The sequence below is a fragment of the Trachurus trachurus genome, assembly GCF_905171665.1.
Source record: "Trachurus trachurus genome assembly, chromosome: 21".
NCBI lineage: Eukaryota > Metazoa > Chordata > Actinopteri > Carangiformes > Carangidae > Trachurus > Trachurus trachurus.
In genome coordinates, this window is record NC_139899.1 from 13,019,788 (window position 1) to 13,045,680 (window position 25,893).

The following is a 25,893-nucleotide window of genomic DNA, read 5'->3' on the forward strand; positions in this document are numbered from 1 at the left end:
AAAGATATAAACTCCTGCTTTGTCAAGAATTGGTTGTTCCTTTGTCAGATGAATTGTGGGAGGAGGACCTGGCCAATATGATAGAACAGTTTGTTCCATTACTTGCAGATACAGATTAACACAGACAGCCTTAGTCAAAACTAGACATAATGACATATTTGAGTTGGTTTCTTCCATGTATGGTAGGTGTGGTACTGCCAAGGGATCACTATCACACATATTCTGGCACTGTCCAGTACCAGGGGATTTCTGGTGTGACATATTTAATTGGTTGCCCAAACAATATGGAACTAACATTCAGCCAGACTGTATGGTTGGCATGGTTGCAGCTAAAAAAATAGTATTGCTAAACTGGAAGTCTCCATTGTCTCCATGTTTTAGGAGGTGGCTCAACGAAATACTTTCAGTTGCCAAGATGGAACGGATTCATTATGGCAAATGGAATTCATAAAACTATTTCCAGAAGGTGCAGAAGTTGTTTCTGACCATGCTGAATGAGACCTACATAACTTGTGAGTTTTGCTGCTATGTTGTATCAAACTCTGATTCAACCTGCATACGGCTGATATTCTGGCAGTCATCCACCCATGTTTTCTTTCTTTTTTGTTGTACCCTTGACTCTCCTGGTGGAAGGGGAAGTCTTCGTTTTTTATTTATCACTGTCAATCTGCAGTTTTGGACTGCTCTTGCAAGTTTTGTTCAGTTTGTGTAATAGTATAATGTTTATTGTGTGTATACAATGGAAAACTCTTTGTATATTAAATTTTAAGCACTTTTGCTTGGGGAAAATGTGGTTGCATCCAAAGTTATCTGCAAATGAAATACAGTAATCTTATCACAATTTAGTCACTATTATTCATCTATCATTTAAATTTTCAGAGCAAGAAAAGTTGACTATGTGCAGATATGTACCACATCCATATGTTGTGACTTTTTACCTAAACAGGTAGTGTTTCAGTTAGAGCAAAAATACAAATAACGGAGCAAAGGTTCAAAGAATCAACGCACTGGTAGAGAGTCCATCATGTTTACAAGTGTTGACTGAACTATCAAAGATCACAGGACCCGTTATTCTGTTTAAGGCTGAAGTTTCTCTTGAAGCGAGCAGCAAGGTTCCTCTAAGTCAGAAACAGTAGATTTTTATTCAAACCTCAACATCAAAGTGACTCACTGCTTCACAAGGCTGTCAGCGTTCTTTGTAACCAACTAAAAGTGTAGTAAATACATCAAGGTGAGGTTGTTGTGAATCCCGTGTCTGTGTTCTTTATTACAATGTACAGTAAGAACTGTGATGTACTTACTTTAGTCTGAAACATTGCTATTGGAAAATAATGCTACAGAATAGGATTTATGCATATGAAGAAGCTGCTCCAGTACATTATATATGAAGCTTTGAACCCATGTGTGTCAACACCTATACTACTGTATGTATGTATATGTGTGTGTGTACTGCATATGATGGTAGCATCATGAATTAAAAACAATTTCAAATAAATAAATAAACCTTAATCTATTCTGTGCAAGCACACACACACACACACACACGCACGCACACACACACACACAGCATTATTTCTGCCAGAGGTTTGGGTTAATGTGACAATTCATCATAAGATGGATAGTTGTGCAGCACAAATCCACAACACAGGTGGAGGTGGTTGGGTTTGCATGTACGTTAGAAATACAGTGTGTCGTGACCCACTGAACGTTGACAGAGAGATACAACCACAACACAGTCTTCTACGCTTTGCATAATCGGATCCATGCTCATCTGGTGACGGCAGTAGATACTTTGAGGACGATTGTAATTCAGGCCAAAGTCTGCGAGAGAGCTGTTTGACTGTGTGGGCAGGATCCGTTTCAAGTAAATCTTGGCAGCGTTCATCTTCCACTGAGACATGGCACCTGGAGATGTCTTAACTCTCGACTACTGTACATTACACTGAGCTTTTCAGGTAAGATTAAATTCCAACTCACTACCTCCCTTCGCCTCAATCCTTATCAGTATACTAACTGAAAAAGACATGCAGCTTGGAGGTGTGTGCAAAGATCGTACAGTGAGGCCACTAAGTAGGGAGGGTATGTCTGTGATGTTGGTGTGTGAGCATAGGAGAGAGAGAATACAACTGTGTGTGTATGTGGATACTTGGCTGAAAAGGTCTGCTAGTGCTCCACCAAAAAAAAAAAAAAAAAAACTAGTTTTCAGTCCTCTCTGTTTCCTATCACATCCTGTTGACTGACTTCCACATAAAAGCACCCAGGCTGAATTTTACAGTAAAACCCAAAGCCTCTTTTTTGCTGCCCCACAGCAGTTTATAGCACCAGCTAACATTAGCTTTAAGAATGGAGGGTGCTAACGTCAACAGACAACTGACTCCCAGGCAGCACAACACAGACTCCTTTCCAAACTCAGGTCACCTCAGTGGACTTTTGGACTTTAGTTACTTCATCTGTCAATATGATGTCAGAATTGCGGCAAAGTGAGTAGCCTCATACTAAACACTACCTGCAGGAGCAGCCGATTTCAACACAGTCAATCAAAACCAGTCTATCACGTTCAGAGTCATGCATGTCACTGTAATCGCCAATGCTCAGGAAGTCTGCGGTGCACCGATGAAAGCGGAACGATTCTGACTGCAGGCCTACAGTAACTGGTTTTGTGAATTTTACACCAAGATCCTTTCAATGTTTTAAGAAGATTTAAGAATTATATTAACAGCAGAAATTTGTAAATCACAGCACGACTAAATGCACAATTAAACTGGGAAAAATGTATTTGATTATCTTGAGTAATCAAATGAAATACCACTGTACGACAGGTGGTCTAACCCCTAACACTCAGCTCCAAACACCTTTGTAATGCCACCAAATTGTGTTCAAAACTAGATTCCATGCATACTGTTATCTTGATTAAAATCACATATTTATCTAGAATTCTCTCTCAACTTCTTTTTAATGTTTGAATATGGAAAGGTCACACATTATAACTTCAAATAAAGGTTCTCATTATAATTTAGAAATCTGTTAAATTCATGTTTTGTATCGTTAAAATTGATTCATTTTGGTGCATTTTTTTCTGGTTGATACTCATAGAGAATAATAACTCAGCAAAAACATTTATGAATAGAACAAAAGATTATCTTTCTCTTACACAAGGGGGGCAGCTTCACTGAATTCAATTTTCCAAGGCCAGTCCGCAAGGGTTTATCCTGCTTCAGTGAAAACAAGCCTTGAGCAGGAGTTTAGCTTTCAAAAGGAATAACATACAGTACTCTAGTCTCTCCTGTCTGCCTGAAGCTATTATTATAAATACATACACGCAATAACATGCATAGATGTACATGCATGACAATCTTACAGGACACTGACAGTCAGTCTTCTCTCTAGGTAATGGAAGAAAGGAGGTGTTGTTCACACTACATTTCTGGACTAAACATTTAAACAATTTTTACCCATTTCATGAATTCGTAAAAGGAGAATGTTTTCCTCCTCTAGGTGCTCTACAGGTAAAGAACAGCAAACACACAAATTATTTTACTGAGAGAAACAAAATGACACCCACGCGTGCACACACACAGAGTACACACTGTACACACAGAGAATATAAAGACTATCAATCCTCAGTGAAATTCATCCAACAGTCAGTGAGTGTGGCCTGCAGCCTAATAGTAACCAGTCAGAATTCCCAGTTCAGCTGGGAAAGTATAGCAGGTTAAAGTAAACGAATGGCACTCTCATTTCTCCCTGTAACTACCACTGATGTTCCCTGGTGCAGAAGCTCAGCTCCCCTCTGCTCAGCAGTCTGTACAAGAACGCTAAGGAACAGGATGAATGTACAAGGAAGGTATCAGTGGAAAATAAGATGGAACTCAAATAATTTTACTGAGGGAAAAAATAAATCATTCACAGATCAACTAATAATATTAGTATTTATGTTTAACTTCTTATACTTCTTTTTAGCTTCTCTCACTGGTTTCTATCTGAGCCAATCACAGGTTCCGTCTCTCCTGCTCATCACCAGTTACATATACAGTGCAATTTATCAAATAAGTGAGTTCCATTACAAAATTACCAGCAATGTAATCTACCACACTGCTACATTCACATGCAGATGTGAACTCCACTTCAGTGCCTGAGTCAACCATCAGTCAAGGATCAGTCAATTTTCCTCTTTGTCTTACAACCACTGTATGTGTATGCCTCTTTTGTCTCTCTGTATGTTGCCCTTTCATTGCTGGTATCTGCTTCTCTGATTGTCAGATGTGCCCCCAAAGCACACACAACATAAAATTAAAGGCACGTAGCATATTCATCAAAGACGCCTTGATAAAAATAGAAACGCTAACACTCCAAAAACTCTTCCTCAGACTGTCAAACTTAGCGCAAAACATGAGTGCAACTGGGTCGCTTACCGTGTGTGTGTGTGTGTGTCTGCATCTGAATGTGTGCGTGTGTTGAAGGGGGTTATTTCATCTGGATTGCATCATCATGGGGTAATAATTTTGATTTTTTTCACTTTTCCTTTTGAAATGAGAAGAGTTGTGAATGTTTTATAAATGGGGCCTTGTGCACTGTGCTGGGAGCCTGTGGCATTGTGTGTGTGTGTACGTGGGTGTATGGCAGGGGTCCTAGGGGCCCCTGATGATTTCCATTCTGGAGTCCATGGGACGTAAGCTTAGTTCTTAATGCTTCATTTCACCAACAAAGCTGATGTGTGAGTTGTTCTTTCTTTTAGAGTCACTGATGTGTGGCATCACTACACTCACTGCAATCTCAACAGTTAACAATGTGTCACAGTGGCCTGATAGGTTGTTATGTGAATACTGGAACAGTTCCGCACGCTATGAAGATATTGTGAGCTTGACTGACCTGGTGAAACATTTCTACATAAGAAAATATAAACTGAGAAAACAGCTCACTTTTCTACAACTTCACTTTGAATTACAGAAAATAATTTCCAGGTTTCAACCGATAGAAAACTTGTGAGGGAAAATACAATTAAAAACTGGAATTGATTTGTTTTCAAGATACTCACGTCCATGAACTCCACGTTAGCCTTGGGTCCAGTGGCCTCATTTAGGATTTTTATGGCTACAGGAATCTTCACTGTTTCACCCTCTGGGACCCATATTCCCTAAAGAAGCATGCAAATAAACAAACAAACAGATAATGAGTCAATGTATTGGATGTAAAGAAATAAAACTCCCACTTAAAGCAGATATCAGTGGAATGTTTTTGTTAATATAAGTCCTAAATAGTCCTATTTTCCGTCAGCAATCACTTACATGAAGTATTTCAGCCTAAACACGAGTCTCTCCGTCACTCTGCTCTGCTGTAACCCGAGGAGAAAATTTTCCTTGTGGGATACAAGTGTTATCCAATGAGGAGAGAGAACGGCATGAAGGGCTGTGTGTGCAGCCAAGGGATGCGCGTGAATGTGGTGACGTAGCACGAGGACCAATTGATGCCTGACAAGGGCGGGGGCTGCTAACTCATGGTGCGTTCAAAGAAACTCGTACTTTGTGTTTTTCCTTCCTGTGAAGTCATACCAGTTCGATCTGGTACGAGTTCACGGGTCGGAAGTTACGAGTGGCCGTTATAGGGAACTTTCACAGACAACAGGATGGTAAAAACACGAGCTACGGGTTACCTGGAACGCTACCAAGTCGTAGTTGTGACTTGAAGCTGTAACTTACGGTTTCAAAAGCCTGCCTTGAACGCAGCATTAGCCGAAACGGCCGTGAAGCTGATATCTGCTTTAAGAATATTTTAGTAAAAGAAAGATGCCGATCTAAATAAGAATTGAGGATTTTTCACATTGCCAGGTTTAAACCATGTGTCAGATTCTCACTGACAGAGTATGAGCATGTATCATTAAAGCTTATTTAGTCCTTCAATAGAAACTTGAGTAAGACAATTTAATCATTTTTGAGTATATGATTTCAGGTGGGATTAAGTACCTGCCGAAATGGTCAAAGCATTTAAAAGTGGAGAGAAAACAAGTACCTCTCAACTTTTTCAAAATCTTTCCAATGTGCTCCACCTTGGCTCAGCCCTGATGTGGCTTCATATCCAGCAAACCCAACACCCCCACTCACAGACTCAAAACACATGCTCTCAACGCTATAATTTTCATGTCATGGTTTTTTATAGACTTTCTACCTGCACCTGTGTTAATTATTATTATTACGCACAATGAATCACTTTTTTCCCCTCAGATCAACTGCACTCACACTATGTAGTATTTCATTATTATTTACATAGTGAATGAACATAACACTGCTTTTGTAACCACCTCAGTATTACTGTAAAGCAATATTTCACATCACACAGTTACTTTAGTGAACAATGCATTTTTCTTCAGCATTTTAGTGCAGCCTGTGCTATTTCAAAAATTGCACTAACTGCATTGAATGAGGTGCAACAGAACAATGTGATGTGTTGTCGTTGTTGCTCAGTGTGGCATACAGATCAACGGCTCCCAGTCTCAGCACATTGTTCTCATCATCAAGATCAATTGTTGAATTCAGCCAGATGGGGACTGAGCAAAAGCTGAGGGTAAAAAGAGTCCTGGGGTCCAACAAATATTGGTTAAAGAGGACAATTATTATTTAAATTACTTAATTGGTTAATTGTGGCCTGTGTCTGTCATTTGCTGCCAACAACTCTGGAGTGGTGTGAAATCAAGAGACATTATATGACCTGGCTTTTATTTACCAAAAAGGAGCAATTTCTAAGGTAATTATATAAGTATAGTTTTCAACCAGCTCTCTTTTGTGTCTTTTTTGACCTGTTAATCTGCTTATTTTTGTTTTAGGCCTCTACTTCAACAAAACAGGGGGGCCAAGGGACCCATCAAAACATTGCACCACTAGTGCTCAAAAACTGTACTGGGTGCCTGAAGTTATATTTTAGTATTTTGGTGAAAAGATAGTTAAGATGCACAGCAAAGCACTCAATTTACAGGTTAACCTGAATGCTGAAGATCAGCATTTGCCCTGACCTCTGGATTGTGCCTGAAATAATAAGATCATGCGGTCAAGCTGCTGAGGAGCGGTTTTTCAGCTCACTGCCTGACAGGATCTCATCATTAAACCACAATTCTTCAGCTATTACAACAATACAATTTATTTACCTCCATTTACCTTGTGACCACTAAGACTATAGATCCCATAGAGCTCACCCATGAGACACTTAATGTTTTTTTTTGTTTGGTTGTTGCAGATTCCCCAGGGTAATATGGAAGATATTTCTTTGAAAATGAACATCTGCGCTCATGCTATCATACCCTTAAAGGGGCTACAATGTAAATGGTTGATCTACCAAATGACCTATGATGATTGCAGTGGGTCTGTTTCTAATTCAACCCTGTTCTGTCTATGCCTCTCCCCTCCTACACATCTTCACACTGGTGACCTCAGCTACCTCTTATTTCAGTGTAACCGCAGGGGTCTCCATGTCGGCTATTACTTAGTTTTTTCATCCCCCGCCTGCAGCTCTCATTTCCTGTCATTAATTGTCTTGCGATCTGTCTTTCTTGTCCTCCTTTTTGCAAGGACATGAGGCCTGTTCTATGAATTGTAGGAGAAGGATACATTCATTTATTTGGTCAATTGCAACTGAAACCCATGCAAGCAGATAGTATCATTTTATATTTGTGTGTAATTTACCTTGTAAACAGTTCCAAAGGCCCCAGAGCCGAGGATCTTGACCCGTTTGAGTTCTGTCTCTTTCAGGATGCGAAGCTGGGCTTGGTTTGGTGCCGTTCCACTCGGTGTTAAAGGCTCCACCAGCTGAAAAAGAGAGTGTATAAATCTGATATGACTCATATTGTCAAGCAATTATATGCAATCTAGCATTCTGGGAATCAGGGAAACCAAAATCACTTAAATTACACAAAAATAACACCCTGTTTTTCAGGAAATGGTGCCCCCTAATGTACCTCAATTAAGTAAAAAAGAGACTATTTCCCATGTTCAATGAAAAAAATAAATTTCCTTTAAACTGTGACCTAATTTCCAAGAGCTCATGCAGTGAAACTCTTAAATCATCTTAAGTAATTAAACAACAACAATGACCATGGAGTTAAAGAAGTGCTTTTTTCCATAACATGTTTCCAACATTTCAAATTCAGACTCTGGAGTGCCATAACCACTTAAGTATCAAGCAAGATGGAGAATGTGGACTTAGAATGAGAGAAAGTGAGAGAACAGAGATGGAGGATATGGATAATTGTGCAGCCTGAAAAGGAGTTGACACTTTTGTTGTCTCATTACTGCTCAAGTGGAGGAATGAACAGATGAAATAGCTAGTGAGAGAGAAAGATTATGTGAGGGGAGGGAGGGAGGGAAGGAGGAAGATGTGTAGTGGGAGAGGAACTGTGGCAGAAACAACAACAAGACAACGATGGAGAAGCGAGCGGGCGAATTAGTCAGAGGATACAAAAGCGTAAGGGAGGGAGCAATATAAGGAGAATTAGGAAAAGAGTGGAAGATTAGAGGGGGAGGGAGGGCAGAGAGAGACAGAGAGCAAGTGTAAATCAGGCTGGCTGTGGTTGGCAGCTTCTGTCCCTCTGGCTCATGGTAACCATTTGATTAAAAACAATAGTCATTCTTCATTTAAATGGAATAACAAATCAGCTTCTGCAGGGTGGAAACAAGAGGGGTGGGACATACAGCACATAAACAAACACACCAGACAATACAGATGTCGTAAGAATTATCCATACACACACATACAGTATACACACTACAATATGCTATTTCTCTGTGCAGGGAGCTGTCCAGCATTAGTGGTGCTGAAGATGTTGAGGCTGTGTAGGAGCCACAGTGCAGGAAATTGGAGCTGTCCACCTTCTCACTCTACACTGCAGTGACGAACCAAAGATACGTAACTTAAGTACATTCAAACTGCTTGGTGTATTTCCATACTGCAGCTGATACACATCTTCGAAAGAATGACAACTGAAAGATGAGAAATGGCATGTGGAAATCCAAAACATTTAAAAAGAGCAAAGTAAAAGGTGGTGAAGAGATTGATTGGCTTATCCATTCAATGAATTATATGTTGCATTGCCTTTTCACTGAAAGAGAAACCATGTGCAGTTTAATTGACATTGTCAAGTGTCCCCTGCAACTGGATGAATCTAGCCTATATAAATGCATATGCTTCTTTCCAAATGGCTCACTGTGTTGGGTTTAACCACTTGCAGTGTCCTGGACATTGGACCAACATGACAAGATTCATTGCATTCATGCAAAGAGAGGCATGGGAGAAGATCTCTTAAAATATTGTATGACAAATGCATTCATCACGCTTATTAGAGCTGGTCTGTACACAAAATAAATTTTTGGGAATAACTTGAGGTTGTTTAGACAGAGGTCCACAAAGCACATATAAAAAATGTATATAGACTGCATGTTAAGACAGTAATAACAGAACACATGTGGTGCACACTGCCATTCAATTACTCTTTGAAGATCTTTAAGTATCTTTGGTGTGTTTTTTTAGAATAGCATTCTGACAGATCTCACTAAAGCGGTGCTAAGTTTGAATGTAAAAAAAAAAAATGCTTTGCTTCCTTGCTATGCTGTTAAGGGCTGGGTGCTTTATTCAGCAAAGCAGACACTAATGCTCCCTACTATATTAGCTTAGGTCAGTATTAAATGTATGAAATTCTCACTTTTGAAATGGCCCGAGATACAGTATGTGCTGATAAAACCATTTGGTTTATGACCTCCAGAAATAAAGTTACTGTGTGGACGCATTATTCGACAGATATGGTTTTTATTACCCTTACTTACTCAAACCAGGTGTTAACATGTATGAAATTCATGGTTTGCCAATTCACACAGATGGTTTATTAATCTGAACACATGACCCCTGTGGGGGTCTGCAGAATTCTCTACTTTGTGAGCAGAAAACTAGGTTTCAGTCAGAACAGCTTATTTATCAATTCACCGCTGCTTTTGTAGCAGCTGCTAACACCATCACCTTGTTAGCATAGTTATGGTGATTTGAGAGTGGGAAGGCGTCTATGCATTAATTGCATAAATGCATAAATTAATTATAATGTGTTGTGTCAAAGTGGTTTATATTATATACAGTACACTTATACATAGGTTAACGCATATAGACATTGTACAGTTGGTTATAAACAACAATTTTTGTAGCCAGCATAGTGTCTGACACTGTGTAGGAAACCAACAGTAGCAGGATATGAGAGGAAAATGTAAGTAGGATAATGAGCCTTATCTGTGCTATTCTATCATTATAGAAGCTATCTGCTCAGACACTTCTCTCATACCTTTGTGTGTGAGAGAGAGCACTGAAACAAGAACATATTTGCTCTATGGGCACACAAGTGCATTGGATGATCTACTCTTCTTGTTTTAACACAAAGGAAGAGTGCTTTCTTCTCCTCTAATGGTATGGGCCCTTCCTCTTCCTAACAGAAGGGTCCTCTCCAGTATACAATGTCAAGTTAACACCTGAGCCTCAGTTTCTGACACTTTCTCCAGCATGTGTCCAATGCATCCCCTCCCCTCCCACACCACCCCTATCCACCCACACACACACACACACACACACACACACACACACACACACACACACACACACACACACACACACACACACACACACACACACACACACACACACACACACACACACACACACACACACACACACACACACACCGACATGTGTGCAGACTTAATGTGAGCAAAACACATATGCATGCAAACATGCATATGTGTGTGCTCAAATGTCCTCAGGCAACTCTTCTATAATAAACTGATCTTTCTTCTAAATTTAAAGGAATATTCATCCCAGGAACTGTTATGTAAATAATCTGTCAAAGACATTTCTTTCACTTTATAGAAAATATACAATTCTTTTGTAATTTCATTGAGTACCCTTTGACCAATTCTCCTTTCATGCTTCCATCTGCTGTTGATCTAAGTCTTCTCAGTTCTCTAAACCCAGACAGCTTGATTTCTAAAGCAGTACTGCATAAATGTGGACTTCGATGAAAACAAAGTGACCTTGGCCCTTGGATTCTCAGGCATCCATAGTCTTACTAATATTATTTTTAAGTGCTACCGGCAACAGTCTCTCCTCTTTATGTTTTTTTCATCTGTTGTCCTGCTCACCTCTGTTTCCAGGAAGCGACGAAGGGCTCTCTTCTTCTTTATGTTCTTCCGGCGCACAGACACTGCTACGCTCAGCACCATGATCACCACCATGAAGAGGCCACCGATCACCCCCGCTGCGATCAGAGGAGTTCTTAAGACAAGTGAGCAGAGAGGGAGAAGAGACAGGGAAATGGTGTAAATGATGAAAAGTAAATGATGAAGACAGAAAAGGATGCAGGCAATGTCAAAACATGGCACATTGTCACCGGGAGGACAGACATGATGACAGAAACGAGGGTGGGGTGGACAGGTTGAGTAGAAGCAGAGAGGATGAAAACAAAAAGAAAGAAGTTAGCATCATCCTTACGCCACTGCATGCTTGCGCACAAACACACATACACACACACACATATATATATTTATGTAGCCTATCTTCACCTCCAGTTTTTGACTGTTTGTGCTCTGAATTTTATCTGGTAACCAATATTGCTCTATGCACTCTCATTAAAACCAAGGCTGAGATCAAAAACATGGAAATAACCATCAAAGTGAATTCTCAGCACCACACCGACGCTGTCATTTGAAACCTAGACTCTAAGTAATTTTCTTGATATGCTCTCCAAACTGTCTACAGAGCTGCTGCAGAAGTGGGCAGGAAGAGCAGCCCCCCCCCCCATCCCATTCTGTAATGAAAGAACCAAATTTGGTCCATGCATATTCTGCTCTGCTCTGCCCTAAATCAGTAGGAAAAAGCTGTTATTCAGAACTGTATATCACACACACGCAAGGATGCATCCCATAAAATCTTATCGCAGTCAGCTGACTTCATGGGAAGTAAAGAACTCTGTATCTCTCCCCCACATCTCTCTCTTTGGCTGCACAAGACGAAAATCACCAAGATGGGGACTTTGAACATCCAGTGGTAAAGAGCTGACTAATAAATCAGCCAGGTGGACATATTGGCCAATATGTAACTTGTGGCAGAAATGCAGGGTAATTAACAAGAGGGGTGTATACATTTGTTTGAGTTAATTTAGATGTTCAAAAGGTCAGGTCACAATTCATTGAAGAAATATGCTTCTTGGCATCTTTACAGAGTCTATTACATGTGAAGCTAGACCCAGGAGAGTGAGTTATCTTACAGCACCTATGAATCTTATTGTAAAAATCAACGAATAGCTCACTGTATTGTTTTGTTTTTACACTTTTTGTACAAAGATTGTATGTGATACTGCTGTGGTGTTAGGATTTTCTTTCTTTCTTTTTTAAATATTGGACAGAGCCAGGATAGCTGTTTCCACTCATTTTACAGTCTTTACTGTACACTTAAGCTGACTGTTTCCTAGTTGTAGCTTCATATTAGTAAAACTGCAAAAAAAAAAACGTACGACAATACGCGCTGAAGCTCATGGGAAACGCAGTCTTCATTCCGGCAAAACGCTACCGCTTTTGTCCACAGCGGTCGCCAAAATCAACACAAAATGAAAGTTCTCTGTAGATGCTTTAACAATCATTGCTCTTGTAATTAGCTGGCCAGGATTTGCTGGAATTCAGTGAAAACTTACGCAGAGCATGAACATTTTTTGTATCAAAAAAAGTGAGCAAAAGTATGTGTTTGCATGGCTGATGAGTCTATATTTCAACATTATTATGTCTCTCATTCAGTGACCCATGTTTTCAGAAACATCACAGAAATCCTGGTTCACAGGGTCAAAATGGCTCTTGCAATTTAGCCTTAATAGTTTATCAAATCAGTAACTAAAGTTACATTACATGTGAGAGCACATTCCTATACCATGATGTAAGTATTTGTAATAACTTGAGAAAAAGACCACTGATAGCCACCCAGTAATTAAAAATGTAGCACTATAGCTGAGGCAGTTGGCGAGAAAAGTCCCAGAGGATTTGACACATGACAAAATACAATTTAAGCATCAAGATCCACAGTAGATGATCTAATTCAATCCACACGCTTCACTTACGTGGTTTCTTCGAGTGATATTAACAGGTCCCTTGAGTGAGCGCATGAATCCTGACCGCATTATAATGTACTCGAGACATATAGCTCTAAATTTCACCCAGCAAGCCACATGATCAGAAATGCATTTGATCCACTGCAACGACATCACAATTTAAAAAAAGGACACTGAATCATACAAATGAGGAACACAGTGTTGTCAAACCAGAGGCAGCTCATATGATGCTCAACTAAATGAAAAGATGCCGTCAAATGGAAACATGTTGGATGAGGTATTACATAGTCAGTTTGATCCAACCAAGTATTACATGAGTTTGTGACAGAAAGTGATTAATCCAGTTTTATCAGATATGCACACAATCCCTTCACTAGATTCACGTTAATGCCAGGTGGAACATCGGCCTTTGAGGGCTTAGTGTAATCATCTGTTTCTGATAAGCCACTTTCATTTGTGCTGAGAAGTCGATACGTCCATCATGTAACAAATTACCAGATTTACAAGGTGTGCAACACTGCTGGTGTTAGCTGGGAATCTATACCGCTGCATCCGAGCCACAGCTCTCCGAGATCTGATAAGGTCTACCCTGTTCACTGGGTCAGCTGATAACTACATTTCCCCATCTGCTGCAGTTCCCCTTCAGTCTGTTGGCAGTGTCCCACAGGAGGAAAAGAGCAGATTTTAAACACTCCCCTGTGGGATGTTTTTCTCCAAACTGCAGGTGTCTCCTTCAGCATCTATTGATCCCAGTAAAAGATTAAGGATACTGAATATTGATCAGTACTTGGTAAATGTTTATCACACTGTCTACACATCTAACTGTATGATCCCTTTTTCTAAGCAGCCCCCATGGTCTCTTGTTATGCTGCAAGTTAGTCTATGTGTGTCTCCATTTTTCCAGTTTGATGATCTCATTTAAAGTCATGCATTGTTCTTTACCATTGCAGCACTTTCTTTTCTGCATAACTCTGTTCTTTTTTGGTGTCATTGTTGTGCTGCAGATCTCCAGGCCCACCAGTAAGTCTACACTGCCTACACTGTTGACTGCTCACTGTGATTATCAGACTTTTTTAACCCCCTTTTTAAAAAAAAAAAATCATCTCCCAAACACCCAATCCAACAATTCTCAGTGCCACCTCACCTGATGCCAAACCGTTTCTCTTATGAAACCTTGAATCCAATTCAATTCAATTCAAATTCAATTCAATTTAAATTTGCCTTATTGGCATGAATGTTGCAAGAACTATGTTGCCAAAGCATCAAGAATCCATTTGCTGTAAACTGTTAGCGGCAGTTTGTTCCCTTTTCTCCCCCATAGCCTCAGAACAAAAGCTAAAGTGCTATCAATTTATCAAGAACCAGGTAAATTACTTGTGCTCACACACAACCACACAAACACACACTCCAGCCTCCAACATGAATATCACAGAGTGGCTTTAAGGACACTTTTGGGCCTTAGCACTAACTGATTCTTGGATCTCTCTGTGTGTGTGTGTGTGTGTGTGTGTGTGTGCGTGCGTGCAGGGGGGATTTAATACATTTTGTACCTGTCCATCCAGCCGATACAGTCTTGGAGTCTTGGACCAATGCACCTAAGGAAACAATACAGGACAAACACTCAAACATTTTTTTTTAGTTTACACATATCTGAAAATTAGGATACACTGGAGTGAGCTGACCAAAGCAATAACTAACAGGTACAGTCAAAACCCTTTTACACTAAGGACCTGTGATCATCATGTAGTCCTATCACTGAGACAACATGAGCTGCACTTGTTAACACAAAACCTAATGACTACAGGATCCTCTTGTCAACACAGTTACACAGGATGCACATGATAAGGATATGGGGAAAAAAGTGTAGCAGTTCCTGTCCTCCCTCAGTTAAATATGCATCTGTCTCAGGCAGACTGAAAAGTTCTATATCACAATAACTTCTCATCTTTTTCAGAACTCTTGAACATTGAAGAGGTGCAGAGACCTGCAATTTTGTACCTTTCAGTCTTACTTCCTCCATCTGGTTCTGTCTCTTGCTTTTAAGTTAGTAAATGAGAAATTCGATTCAGTCCATTTTTCTGTGTTATTTTGCCTGCTTAGTATCAAACACGCTGAAAGACAGTAGGACACAGAGGCTGAGAGGACTTTTGTGTTCAACTCTGGCTTTTAGTTGTAAAAGCACAAGGCAGGTTATACCTTTAAAGTCACAGCATCAGCAAACCCATGTGTTCTCCTGATGTCTGATGGTGCACTTGAAATATGAGTTGAGTTCAGAACTCAGATCTTTGTATCTCTTTCTCAGCTCTAATTTCATTCTGGGAATGTGTTAAAGTTCAGAGTGACAGATTACACTGTCCTCTGATGAAAAGCAAAGATTTCTTCTGAAAGTGTCACCTGTCCTGTTTCAAATCTTCCCTGTGCAGTGTGCACTAGTTGCATCATATACCATGACTGACAGACTTAATATTGCTCCAAAATTCAGTGGGCCCTCCAAATGTTTAGAGGTAAAGGATATTGGTTTTGTCCTGGTGCTGTCTGTTTCCCTCTAAGTTCATGTCTCTACCATTTTACCCCTCACTCCCTCAGTTTGTGTTTTTTAGAAGTGGACCTGATTATAAAGCTGTCGGCTGGGTGTTTTCCATTTACAACTGCATTGTTATGCTCAAGTGAGCGGGAGCTTGTCACTCAGAAGATGAGAAATAACATACAGAGAAGTGACATAAAATCCCTGTGGAGTTAAATACAAAATGATGTCTTACCCTTGTGTAATATTTCATTGAGCGATCAGTGGCTAGTGGGCAATGGAGAGTGGAAAGGTATTTCACTGACTCCTCTCAGTTTGAGTCTGTCTCTTCTCTCTCATTTTCTGCTTCACCTCTTTCTTTATCTCTTTTATCCTGCAAGATGTTGGATTATTATTGCACGTCTGCAGGGTATGGATAGTGAAAGGGACTTTTTGTGAGTGTGCGTTGTTAAGTCGCTATTTATGTATATAAAAGCCGAATGCACTTAGAGTGTGATTGAGAATTTTCTGCTGGTGCTCAGTGACTCCAGAAAGTACTACAGGGAAACTCATTTAAGTATCCTTGTGAAACAGGTGGTGCTGGAAGCTTGGTGATGTGGTGATTACCTGTAGGGCCCGTTTCTGAGCTGTGGCAGGTGAGCGCACCAGTAACATAGTAGTAAAAGTTTCCCACGTTGGTCAAGCAAGTTGTTTTGCTAACCGCACATTATACAATTAGCCAGAAGTTAGCACAGATTCAACAACATATTTATTATTTTGTCACAAGACTGACCATAAACCATGCCAAAAACACCTTGGACTCTGGCAGAAGTTTATCATATTGGTTTGAATAAAATTGGGACATCTGGTTGGTTCTGGTTCTTGGTTTCCGGACCGGACTTTTCCTGACTTCACTTACCCCTGGGTGCAGTTGATGTGGCAGGGATGGCATTCGTTGTTGGCTTCAGCATACTTGAAGATGAAGCTGTTGGCACCTTGAAGGCCATCGGGACACTTTTCCACACAGTTTGGACCGTCTTTGAAATGAAGGCATTTCACACAATGCTCTGGGCCCTTTGGGGAATTACAAAACAGTGATTCTTAATGAAATGTACATGGAGCTGATGTATAAACAGTAGCAAGGTGTTCGGCTGCAATTTGATATAGCACTAAGAACTATAAATATTTCATTTCTATTATGAAGATAATGAATCAAAGCATGAGTCATTTCTACTGTATGTGAGTTTTAAAACTGCATCATGGCACAAGTCCAACGATTAAAGACTATCTGGTTTGAGAAAAATAAAAGTTTTACTTGGCAGTAAGTGGCAAGTGCCATTCAAGACAACTCAGACTTTTCTTGAAAACTCTGACTTCTTCATGACTGGTGGGTGTAGTGAGAGAAAACACGTCTTTTTGTCATTACTGAGTCTGGCTTTCTCAGGACAACTCTCACTCAGAGATGTTTAGGTGACAGTTTGTACTCAAGTTTTGACCTCATGCTTTCCCTGTGTAAAGAGAATAACTAGTTGACATCATGGAGTCAGACATAAAGGACAAATCTGTTGCAAATTTAAAGGATGAGGTATCTGCTGTAGCCTCAGATTATAAAACAGACTGATTGATGGGTATATTTCTACATGATCGACTTGCGTAGTGCATCTTGATAGATTAAATTGTTGTGCTTGCACCTGTGCAGGAGTGAAAGCAAAAGAGAGATAGCACGAAGCAAAAGACTGAATGTGAGAGCGGTGAGAAGAGAGACAAGCAAAGTGAAAAAATAAGTACTGTCGAGTAATAAGGGGAAGTGAAGGAGAGAGAGTGGACGTGGATGCAGCATAACAGAGACGAGGAGAGAGTCAGTAAGAGCGAGAGAGATATGGTGTGAACAGGAGAGAGAAAACGAGAGAACGAGGGACGAGAGGGAGAGAGCAGACGAGACACATAAAGCAGTGTGAGCGGAGCAGGGAGATAATAACCATCGCTCACAGCACACACAATGACCATAACAATCCGCCTAGAACAGGATTTATGGAGCTAATATAGGCGAGGGAGGAGGAAGGGGAGGAGAAGAAGAGAGGCAAAGAGCTTTCCCAGACAGGCCTGGTATCATCTACAGGCCTAAAGAACATCTCATTGACAAACAGCACAACCACACACAAACTGTACGTTAACACAGTGAATGGGAATCACATCAACAGCCGTGAATTTCACTCACATGAATGGCTAGATTGTGGACAAATACAAAAAATGGGTACAGTGCATATGTTAACACATACTGCGTATATGACAAATATAGGTGAGTGAGAAACTCACACACACACACACACACACACACACACACACAGAGGAAGGAGGGTATCACAGACAGTAGATGATGATACTGAAGGTGGATAACTATGCTTTGACAAATGGAGGAGTGACTGTGAGAGCAGTCTGTAGATGAGTTTGTGTGTGTGTGTGTGTGTGTCTATAGGCCTATACTAACTAATGCCTATATGTGTGTGTCCTTTTAACTTCCATGCAATTTTGTGTGTGTGCGTGCGTGAATGTGCATTCACTTTGGTATAATTATGCAAATTGAAAGTCTCACTGCTCTCACTGGCTTTAGTGTTGAGCCAGCCACTTTTATGAGTGTCTTCCCACCCATAGCTATCCCTGTGTGTGTGTTTATGTTTGTGTATATCCAATAATCCCTTCACACCAGCAAGCTAAATTATGTGACAGAGCAAACAAACAGTGTTTGGACCAGCGGGTGACTGGGGCATCCAAAAAATGACAGGGATGCACCGTGTCCAAAGTACCCTGCTGTAAATTTAAATTGGTCTGCTTGTGCTTTCAACGTTGACATTTGTGTGCCATGATGTTGGATATGTGTGTCTATGTGTGTAGGTATGGCTTCGGCCTTTTCCCTCCTTTCCATGCGCAAACCATACAAGTATCCCAGGGTGCCTGACCATTATTCTTCATGGTGTCAGAGCTCATAACATAGACGTTTAACAGGCAGCCACATAAAAGGCTTTTCAAAGCATAGTCAGGTATATCAGGAAGGATTTATAGGATATTTTACAATAATGCACAGTCCAAGACCTTACACTAATCTACTGAAGTCTTGAATAATCACACCACAAAATAATTTTAAGCATTAATGATGAGGCGGAGAGATGAAAAGAGGGCAGAGGAGACATGGTAGATAAGACACAGTGGGGAGATGAATGATGATAGTTGGCATTTTAACTCAGAGGTCATAAAGGAATAGAAAGCCAAATGTATTTCATCTGGATGCTGCATGTGAAATTGTGCTTTGAAAAATAAATCTATTGTAAAGTACACTTATATTAATGTAAATGTGTAACTATATGAATGCATGTACTGAACATGCACATGTGCAGGCATGGACATTTCTGCTATATACAGTACAGTAAGTGACCATGAAGCTCTTAATATATTGCTAGAAAGAAAGAGGAAGAACATGACTTGAACTTGATAGAAAGAAACGTAAAGTGTCACCCTCAAATATACAGTTATGCAGAGGGCACTTGTAGAAATCTACATTATAAAGGCTTTGACATTTTTCTTCAAGCTCACCAGGACAATGGAGACGAGAGAAACTATAAAACAGAAGTGGAGGGATGAGATATGTCCTTCTCCATTCTGAACAGATTTTGTACATGGCCGCTGTAACAATCTTCTCTATTTGTAACTTCATGTTTTGAAGTCAAACAAATATTGTCTTTGCAGAAAACTACAGTAAGGTACTGAATTCAGTATAGTATTTGTTTTGAGCTGCCCTGAGGAGAACAAAGTCTTTAAATAAATGACTGATGTATGACCACTCCACTCTTTCAGTGAGGACACAATGATTGGGCTCGATCAAAAGCACTTAAGTGTGTTTGTGTTCGGTGATCAGCAGAAGAAACTACTCCAGATCTACCACCACCACCTGTTCTGTCCACAACAAAGCCTGTATTATCTCTGATCTCTCTCCACACAAGGCATTAGGCCTATTGGCCTATCAAATCACTGTGTTAAGTCTAATGTGATTTCTACGAGCACTGTAGCCATAACATGATTGCTGTAATCCATTTGTGAGTCTGTGCTGCACATATGACGCAAATATGTGGTTCAACAGTTTACACTGATACATTTTCATTATAAACAGCAACACATTTCTCTCTCTCTCTCTCTCTCTCTCTCTCTCTCTCTCTCTCTCTCTCTCTCTCTCTCTCTCTCTCTCTCTCTCTCTCTCTCTCTCTCTCTCTCTCTCTCTGTGACTGTAAAACTAACAGCAAACACATTCAGATGTGTAATCAGTGGCCAGACTATGTTCAGAGGTGACGTTTGTTTTGAATGAATGGATTATGATGAGTGAGGATAAAAACAGTCACCAGGAAGAGGTTTGGATGGATGACAGGCATACCGCTGTCACACCAGAGACAGTGGTTTGCATACAGTGTGGTCTGTGGTTACTGTAGGTTCAGGCAACAAGACCACTTTGATTAAAAATTGGGAAAGACTGTGGTTTTGATTAAATGTAATTTAACCTCTTGTCCATGAAGTCATTATGAACTTTTTCTGCATTGAAAGAGACCACAATATCTGGCTAACCTTGTGACCAAGCACAATGAATGCCTAGTAGTGCAATACGTGTAATATGTATAGGTGTCTTGACTTCCTGTCCTAGTATGTTCTCCTGTGTGCTGATGTCACCCTGATTGTTTTCACCTGTGTCTTTGTCTCCCCCTGTGTATTTAAGTCTTGTGCTTAGTGTTTGCGAGTTCGTCTTGTTTGTCACGTCAACCATTGCAAGCTTTTCCTTGTTAGTTTCAAGTCGAGTCTGTGGTTTTTGTTCTTGTTCTTTGCTTGCCCTGAGTGCAATAAATGTGAGTTCTAAACTGCACTATCGTTTGGAATTGTGCACTTGAGTCCCCTGCCACTGAGCCGTGTCAATATGGTTGTAGTCAATACAGGTTTATATTACACTATGAGATAGTATGAGATGAGATCGTTTGAGAAGACAAATACGTTGTCTATAAACATATCACTGATGTGTTCAGTGTCAATGTGTGTGCATGCTCATACACACGCATAGGGTAAATCATTTTATGTATACTTTTTATTTATTTGTATATTGTTGTATATATTTGGTTTCATGAGTTGTATTGTGTCATTGATTCCTAATGCTTTGGCAACATAGTTCTTTTAACTGTCATGCCAATAAAGCAAATTTGAATTGAATTGAATTGTATTCAACATGATATCCTCATTTTTGGATGACAAGATTGTTAATAAGAATATACTGAAACATTCACTTTAAAATCTGTATGTCTGTCTGTATAAATAAATAAATAAATAAATAGAGGCTGAACATTGCCTCAAATGATTTTGCATCAAAATATCAGTGGGTAGGATTTCCAGCAGTGAGCATACAGCCACCTGAATACCAGCCTCATCTCACCAGAAAACGTACAGTGGCTTCAGGTAACAGAAAATCGTGTCAGGCCACCTCCAGAGTCAGAGTCTGGATCCTCTGCTCTGGGCTACTGTAAAAACATGGTAGTCCAATGTGGAGGGCTTCATGGAAGAGGAGCTGCACCTTTATGACAGGCTTATTCCAAGCCATTAAAAACATACCAGTTCATTGGTAAAAGTGGTTATGCACTGATCAAATCATAATTGCTCCACCTAATCCCTCACACTGGGACTTAGGTTTACACAGGTTAAAGAATATCTAACAGTTCTTTGAAGTGTTTGCTCTAAACCTTTTAGCACTGATGTCTCTGTCTGTGTTTTATTCTTATAGCACCCATCTTACCATCACTTGTCAAAGAAAGGCAAATGCAGGGCTGTGAAGTATCAAGTGAAGAACAAAGTTGACCAAATCACACAAACAAATCTCTTCCAATAACAACAAATATGTATTTGAAAAACCAACAACCACAGATGTGCCTCACACACAAATATTATGGTGGTTTCGGGGAAAAAAATAGTTCCACACTTGAAAAGTGTGAGCAAACTATCTGACAGAGTGTGATGGGACACAAAAGACAGCACATGGCCCTCTGGCTTGTATGTGTCGCAAAACATCCCTCTCTATCAAACAGCAAGATAAGATTTCAAGAGAAAGCACAGGATCAGGGGCCTCATGTGCCTGTGGGTGGAGGGTGTACAAGAGGCAAACAGAAATGAAGGTCAGAGATATTTTTTCACTGTGGCATTTTTTTCTAATGTACAGTTGCTTCCAAACAATCTGTCAGCAAGCTGCTGTGCTCCTCTAAGAGCCTGTGAAATGCAAAAGTTTGTTGCGAGCATAAATGGCTTTTGAAGAAAAAAAAAAGAAAAAGAAAAGAAAAACAATTATGCTTCGGGAAAAAAGACTTTCCTAATGCCACCTGGGATTGGTATTAACCTAACCACCCCCCACCCGACCTTCAAAAGGATAAGCGGTATGGCTAATGGATGGACAAAAGAAAAAAAGAACATGTCCTTGAATGAGTGCCTGATGGTTCACATAAAACAAAACCAGAATTACTCGATACAAATGCACATGAACTGAATACACACACTTCGAGGATTATAACGCAGTTAGTGCTGATCTGAGCTAAAACAATCAGTTTTGCCTTGGAGTCAGAACATGAGACATAATCAATAGTGAAGCTGAGAGGCTAATATAAAGTGCTAATACACTAATTAATCATAGTTGGAGATGACCACAGGGAATGTCTGCAGCCCCAAGTAATTTTTTGGTTTGTGGAGAGTGAAGCAGTGTTCTTTATGGGGGGGATTTGTTGATTATTGTTGGAAGACAAACTTTAAAAATTGTGAACCTATCTGGTAAAAAGCATAAATCTTAATTCACAAAAGGCAGCCTTTTTATGCCTTCTGTTCACTGTCACGTTATAACTTAGATTAGTCTTGGGGTGTGGCCTCTGCAGTTTGTCTTTCAACGATGGCATCATGCCACCATGTGTATTTATTTTTATTATGTTAATGGTATTCCTCTTTAATGATGAGATAAAATGAAATGAAATGTAAAAAAGCTGCTCAAACGATAGCCCTCTTTGCTGTCGACGACAGTGAGTGAGTCAGTCTGCTTCACTAGTGCTGCCTACAGGGGGAAGCTTACCGGACCGTGGCAGGTCAGAGAGTCATCGTCGGCTCGCTCACACTGGGCATCACAGTCCACGCACATTGACCCGTTGGCATACTCTCGAATATCCCTGAGAGAGGTGGAGGGATGGAGGGATTGAAATGAGTGGGGAGCAAAGAGAGTGAGAGACAAGAAGAAAAAAACATTATTTGTGAAAGAGGCTTTGTGTCTTCAGCCTGTATAGATGTTTGTATCAAATGTGTTCATTTGCTTTAGCTGAAGGGAGACACTGGGCAATAAACCATCTATCTCCTCCATTTCATGTCATTTAATCATTAAACATATTTATCTTAAACCAAGCTTTGCCAAGCAAGATAATGAAGTGGAAAAAAAAGATTTTCTCTCTAACTCTCTCTAACAGGAGGCTAATGTTGAGAAGACACACACAAAAAAAAGTTAACAATAATGATATACGTAATACAATAATATAATATAACAGCAATAATACCACATCAACCTATGCCATAAATAAATGAATAGGTGATAAATGAAAATAATAAACTTATATACAAATCAGTAGAGTTTCATGGGATCAGATATTACACTTCATTAGCATTTTCATTGTTTCACACTTGTAGTTATCAGCTACTCTCCCTTCTACAGTGGCCATATTAACGAGCTTTGATCCTGTTGAGCACAAGTTTGTGAATGATCCTTTTCAGTCATTCATGTCTGAGTCAGTTCAGGGTTCACGGTAACACTTTCAAAGCTAAGAATACTGCAGGGAACGATGTAGAGGAAGTGTTAGTAGTGGATAGATTTAACCTTGTTTGTTACAATATTATACATTATGTTATGTTATTATTATGTATACTACAAATACATTATGTAGCCCTAGACACACACATACACACACAGAAACCTTTTTACCCACAAGCATTGTAGCTAATTAGCTAACTGTAATACTGATAGCATCACTCAGGGGGTCGACACAGTTGAAAGGTGCAATACCTGCTAGGGGTGTAACGTTTTCAAAAATCAATTAAATTAAGTGCCTTGTTATTCAATTTCTACAATCCCCTTATTGTAGTAGAACACCAGAGTGGCCTCCAAAAGTCATTAAATTTGACCACAGTGCGACTGAGTTGGCACTTTGCCTTTGTCACTATAGGACAAGGAGAAAGACTTTTGGGTCCTTCTCTTTTGATCAGGGAAAGAAAACTGAACGTTCTATCCTGGCAATAGAAAAAAAAAAAAAGTCAGCCCAGTGGGATCTAAATCAAATTAGTATTAATTATGCTTCATCTGGCCTTCAGAAAACCTTCCAGGAGGCTAGGGAGCTAAGCTTTTGTCTGGGTGTGTGCTGGTTGAAATAATAAAGGCTGCTGTGTCGTTGGAAGATATCATTGACGCTTAGGACTAAAGACTGTGGCACAGTGTTCTGCTCTGCTCTGTTTTCCTGTATTTTCTCTGTTGCAGGACAAAGATGCAGCGACACATGTACCATGAATATTAAATCTGTAGTAGCTGGGTGTGATGAAAAATACACTTCATTTCAAAAGGCTTTTACACATAATTATCACTGCCAAACCATTGCGTTGACACGTACAAGTAAAAACACCTGTATGTTATTATGAACAATAACATCCAAATTGTTTTGACTTTGTAAACATTTTCAACAGCCATTCAGAAAGCATTTCAGATATACAGCAAGTCAAGCTTCTTGCCATTTTGCTAGTGCCTGGCCCATGCTGTGTTGTCAATATACTCAGGTGAGATGAAAGAAAAGTAAATTCACAACACAATAAATACTGCATGCTGTGTAGGGATTTCTTTTCTTGCCCTTGTGCTGCTGCAGCTAATTCTACACAAACTAGGTCTCACATTTTTTTCTTTTCTTCTTCTTTTTTTTTTTACAAAAAGAGTTTTTCTGGAGTCAAATTTTGATATTTTTGTTGTGTTTTAAACACAGGAATCTCCAGTATTAAGAAAAATTATTCATTTTATTAATACTGTAGGTGTTTTGACTGGTACTGTACCACTGTGTCCTTAGCTGCCTGTCCTTTAAGTTTTTGTAATACACCTGATTTGAAGTTGTCTAGACTCTCATGCAATCAAGGTGGTGCAACATAAACTTGGACTATAGGCCTGAATTATAAATAATAAATAACTACAGGCAATGATTATAAATAATTCATATAAAATTATAATACAAGTGTGACTACACAATGTGTGACAATGCTAAGAAGGTGCGGGGTTGATATTGCGTTCAGTAAAGCCCTGTTTGGCTGTGCCGGTGACCCTGATGGTGTGGGTGGTGCTGACGTGCAGGTGGACAGGTAGGCAGGGCGTGGCCCCGTGCGCAAGCAGTGACTGTGACACGCAGTGACACGCCTAGCCCCCCTGCCCTAACAGCACCTTCCGGTCCTCCTCAATCTTCTCCAATGCGGCCACCAAAACTTTTTTGATCAACTTGGGACTTTGAACATAAAAGCATCTTTCCAGCTGTTCAGCAAGGCAAAATGTCATTAACACAACTCACTGGGGGAGCAGGTCTCATCAGGTGCCGAGCATGAAGCGATACTTCCTCTAAAGTCAGGGGACCCCGATCATTTTGACACTCAGCAGGGGAGCCTTTTAAACCACCAGTTACCACCACATCTTAAATTGTTATTTTCGCCCTCTGGCTCTTAATATCATTCATAGTAAACAGAAAAAAAACTGCTGAATTTGAAAGCTGGAACAAAGAGCCTTGGGCTGTTCTTGAACTGAATTTTAACTTTTGATTAGCAGGTTGTGCAGCAGGTCTTCCTCAGGGCAGGGTGGGAATAAAAAGTCGGCCCAGGACTTGTACTGACCCATCAAAACCCATCTGACACATCCGGCCTGTGTAACACTTCACAAGAATCATGTAGTAAAAGGAACATACGTATATATATATATATATATATATATATATATATATATATATATATATATAACAGATAAATATAGAGAATGTGTCCTTAGAATTGGAAGCAGACAATGAAACAGTAAATGCAACACCAGACATATTTGATTTTTAGATTCTAGATTTTTTTTTTGATTGAATTTCCAATTAAGCAAGAGCAAAAAAGTTTAGTATGAGTTATTCCTCATACTTATGACAAATAAACCTCTGACTGTTATGTCTGTAAACTGTATTTACTG

The 25,893-nt window shown here is 39.8% G+C and overlaps 1 protein-coding gene across 2 annotated transcripts in view; it reads right to left on the minus strand.

Annotated features, from left to right (window-relative positions):
• Positions 1–25,893, minus strand: part of erbb4b (erb-b2 receptor tyrosine kinase 4b) — a gene marked incomplete at its 3' end in the record, with an annotated part of 352,419 nt that overhangs the window by 43,471 nt on the left and 283,055 nt on the right. For both annotated transcript variants that reach the window (XM_083996270.1, XM_083996269.1), the window contains exons 14-19: positions 22,741–22,834; positions 16,534–16,688; positions 14,662–14,706; positions 11,157–11,289; positions 7,671–7,793; positions 5,036–5,134 (exon numbers count right to left, since the gene is read on the minus strand). In XM_083996270.1, coding sequence (XP_083852396.1) covers positions 5,036–5,134; positions 7,671–7,793; positions 11,157–11,289; positions 14,662–14,706; positions 16,534–16,688; positions 22,741–22,834 — 649 coding nt within the window. The remainder of the gene's footprint in view (positions 1–5,035; positions 5,135–7,670; positions 7,794–11,156; positions 11,290–14,661; positions 14,707–16,533; positions 16,689–22,740; positions 22,835–25,893) is intronic.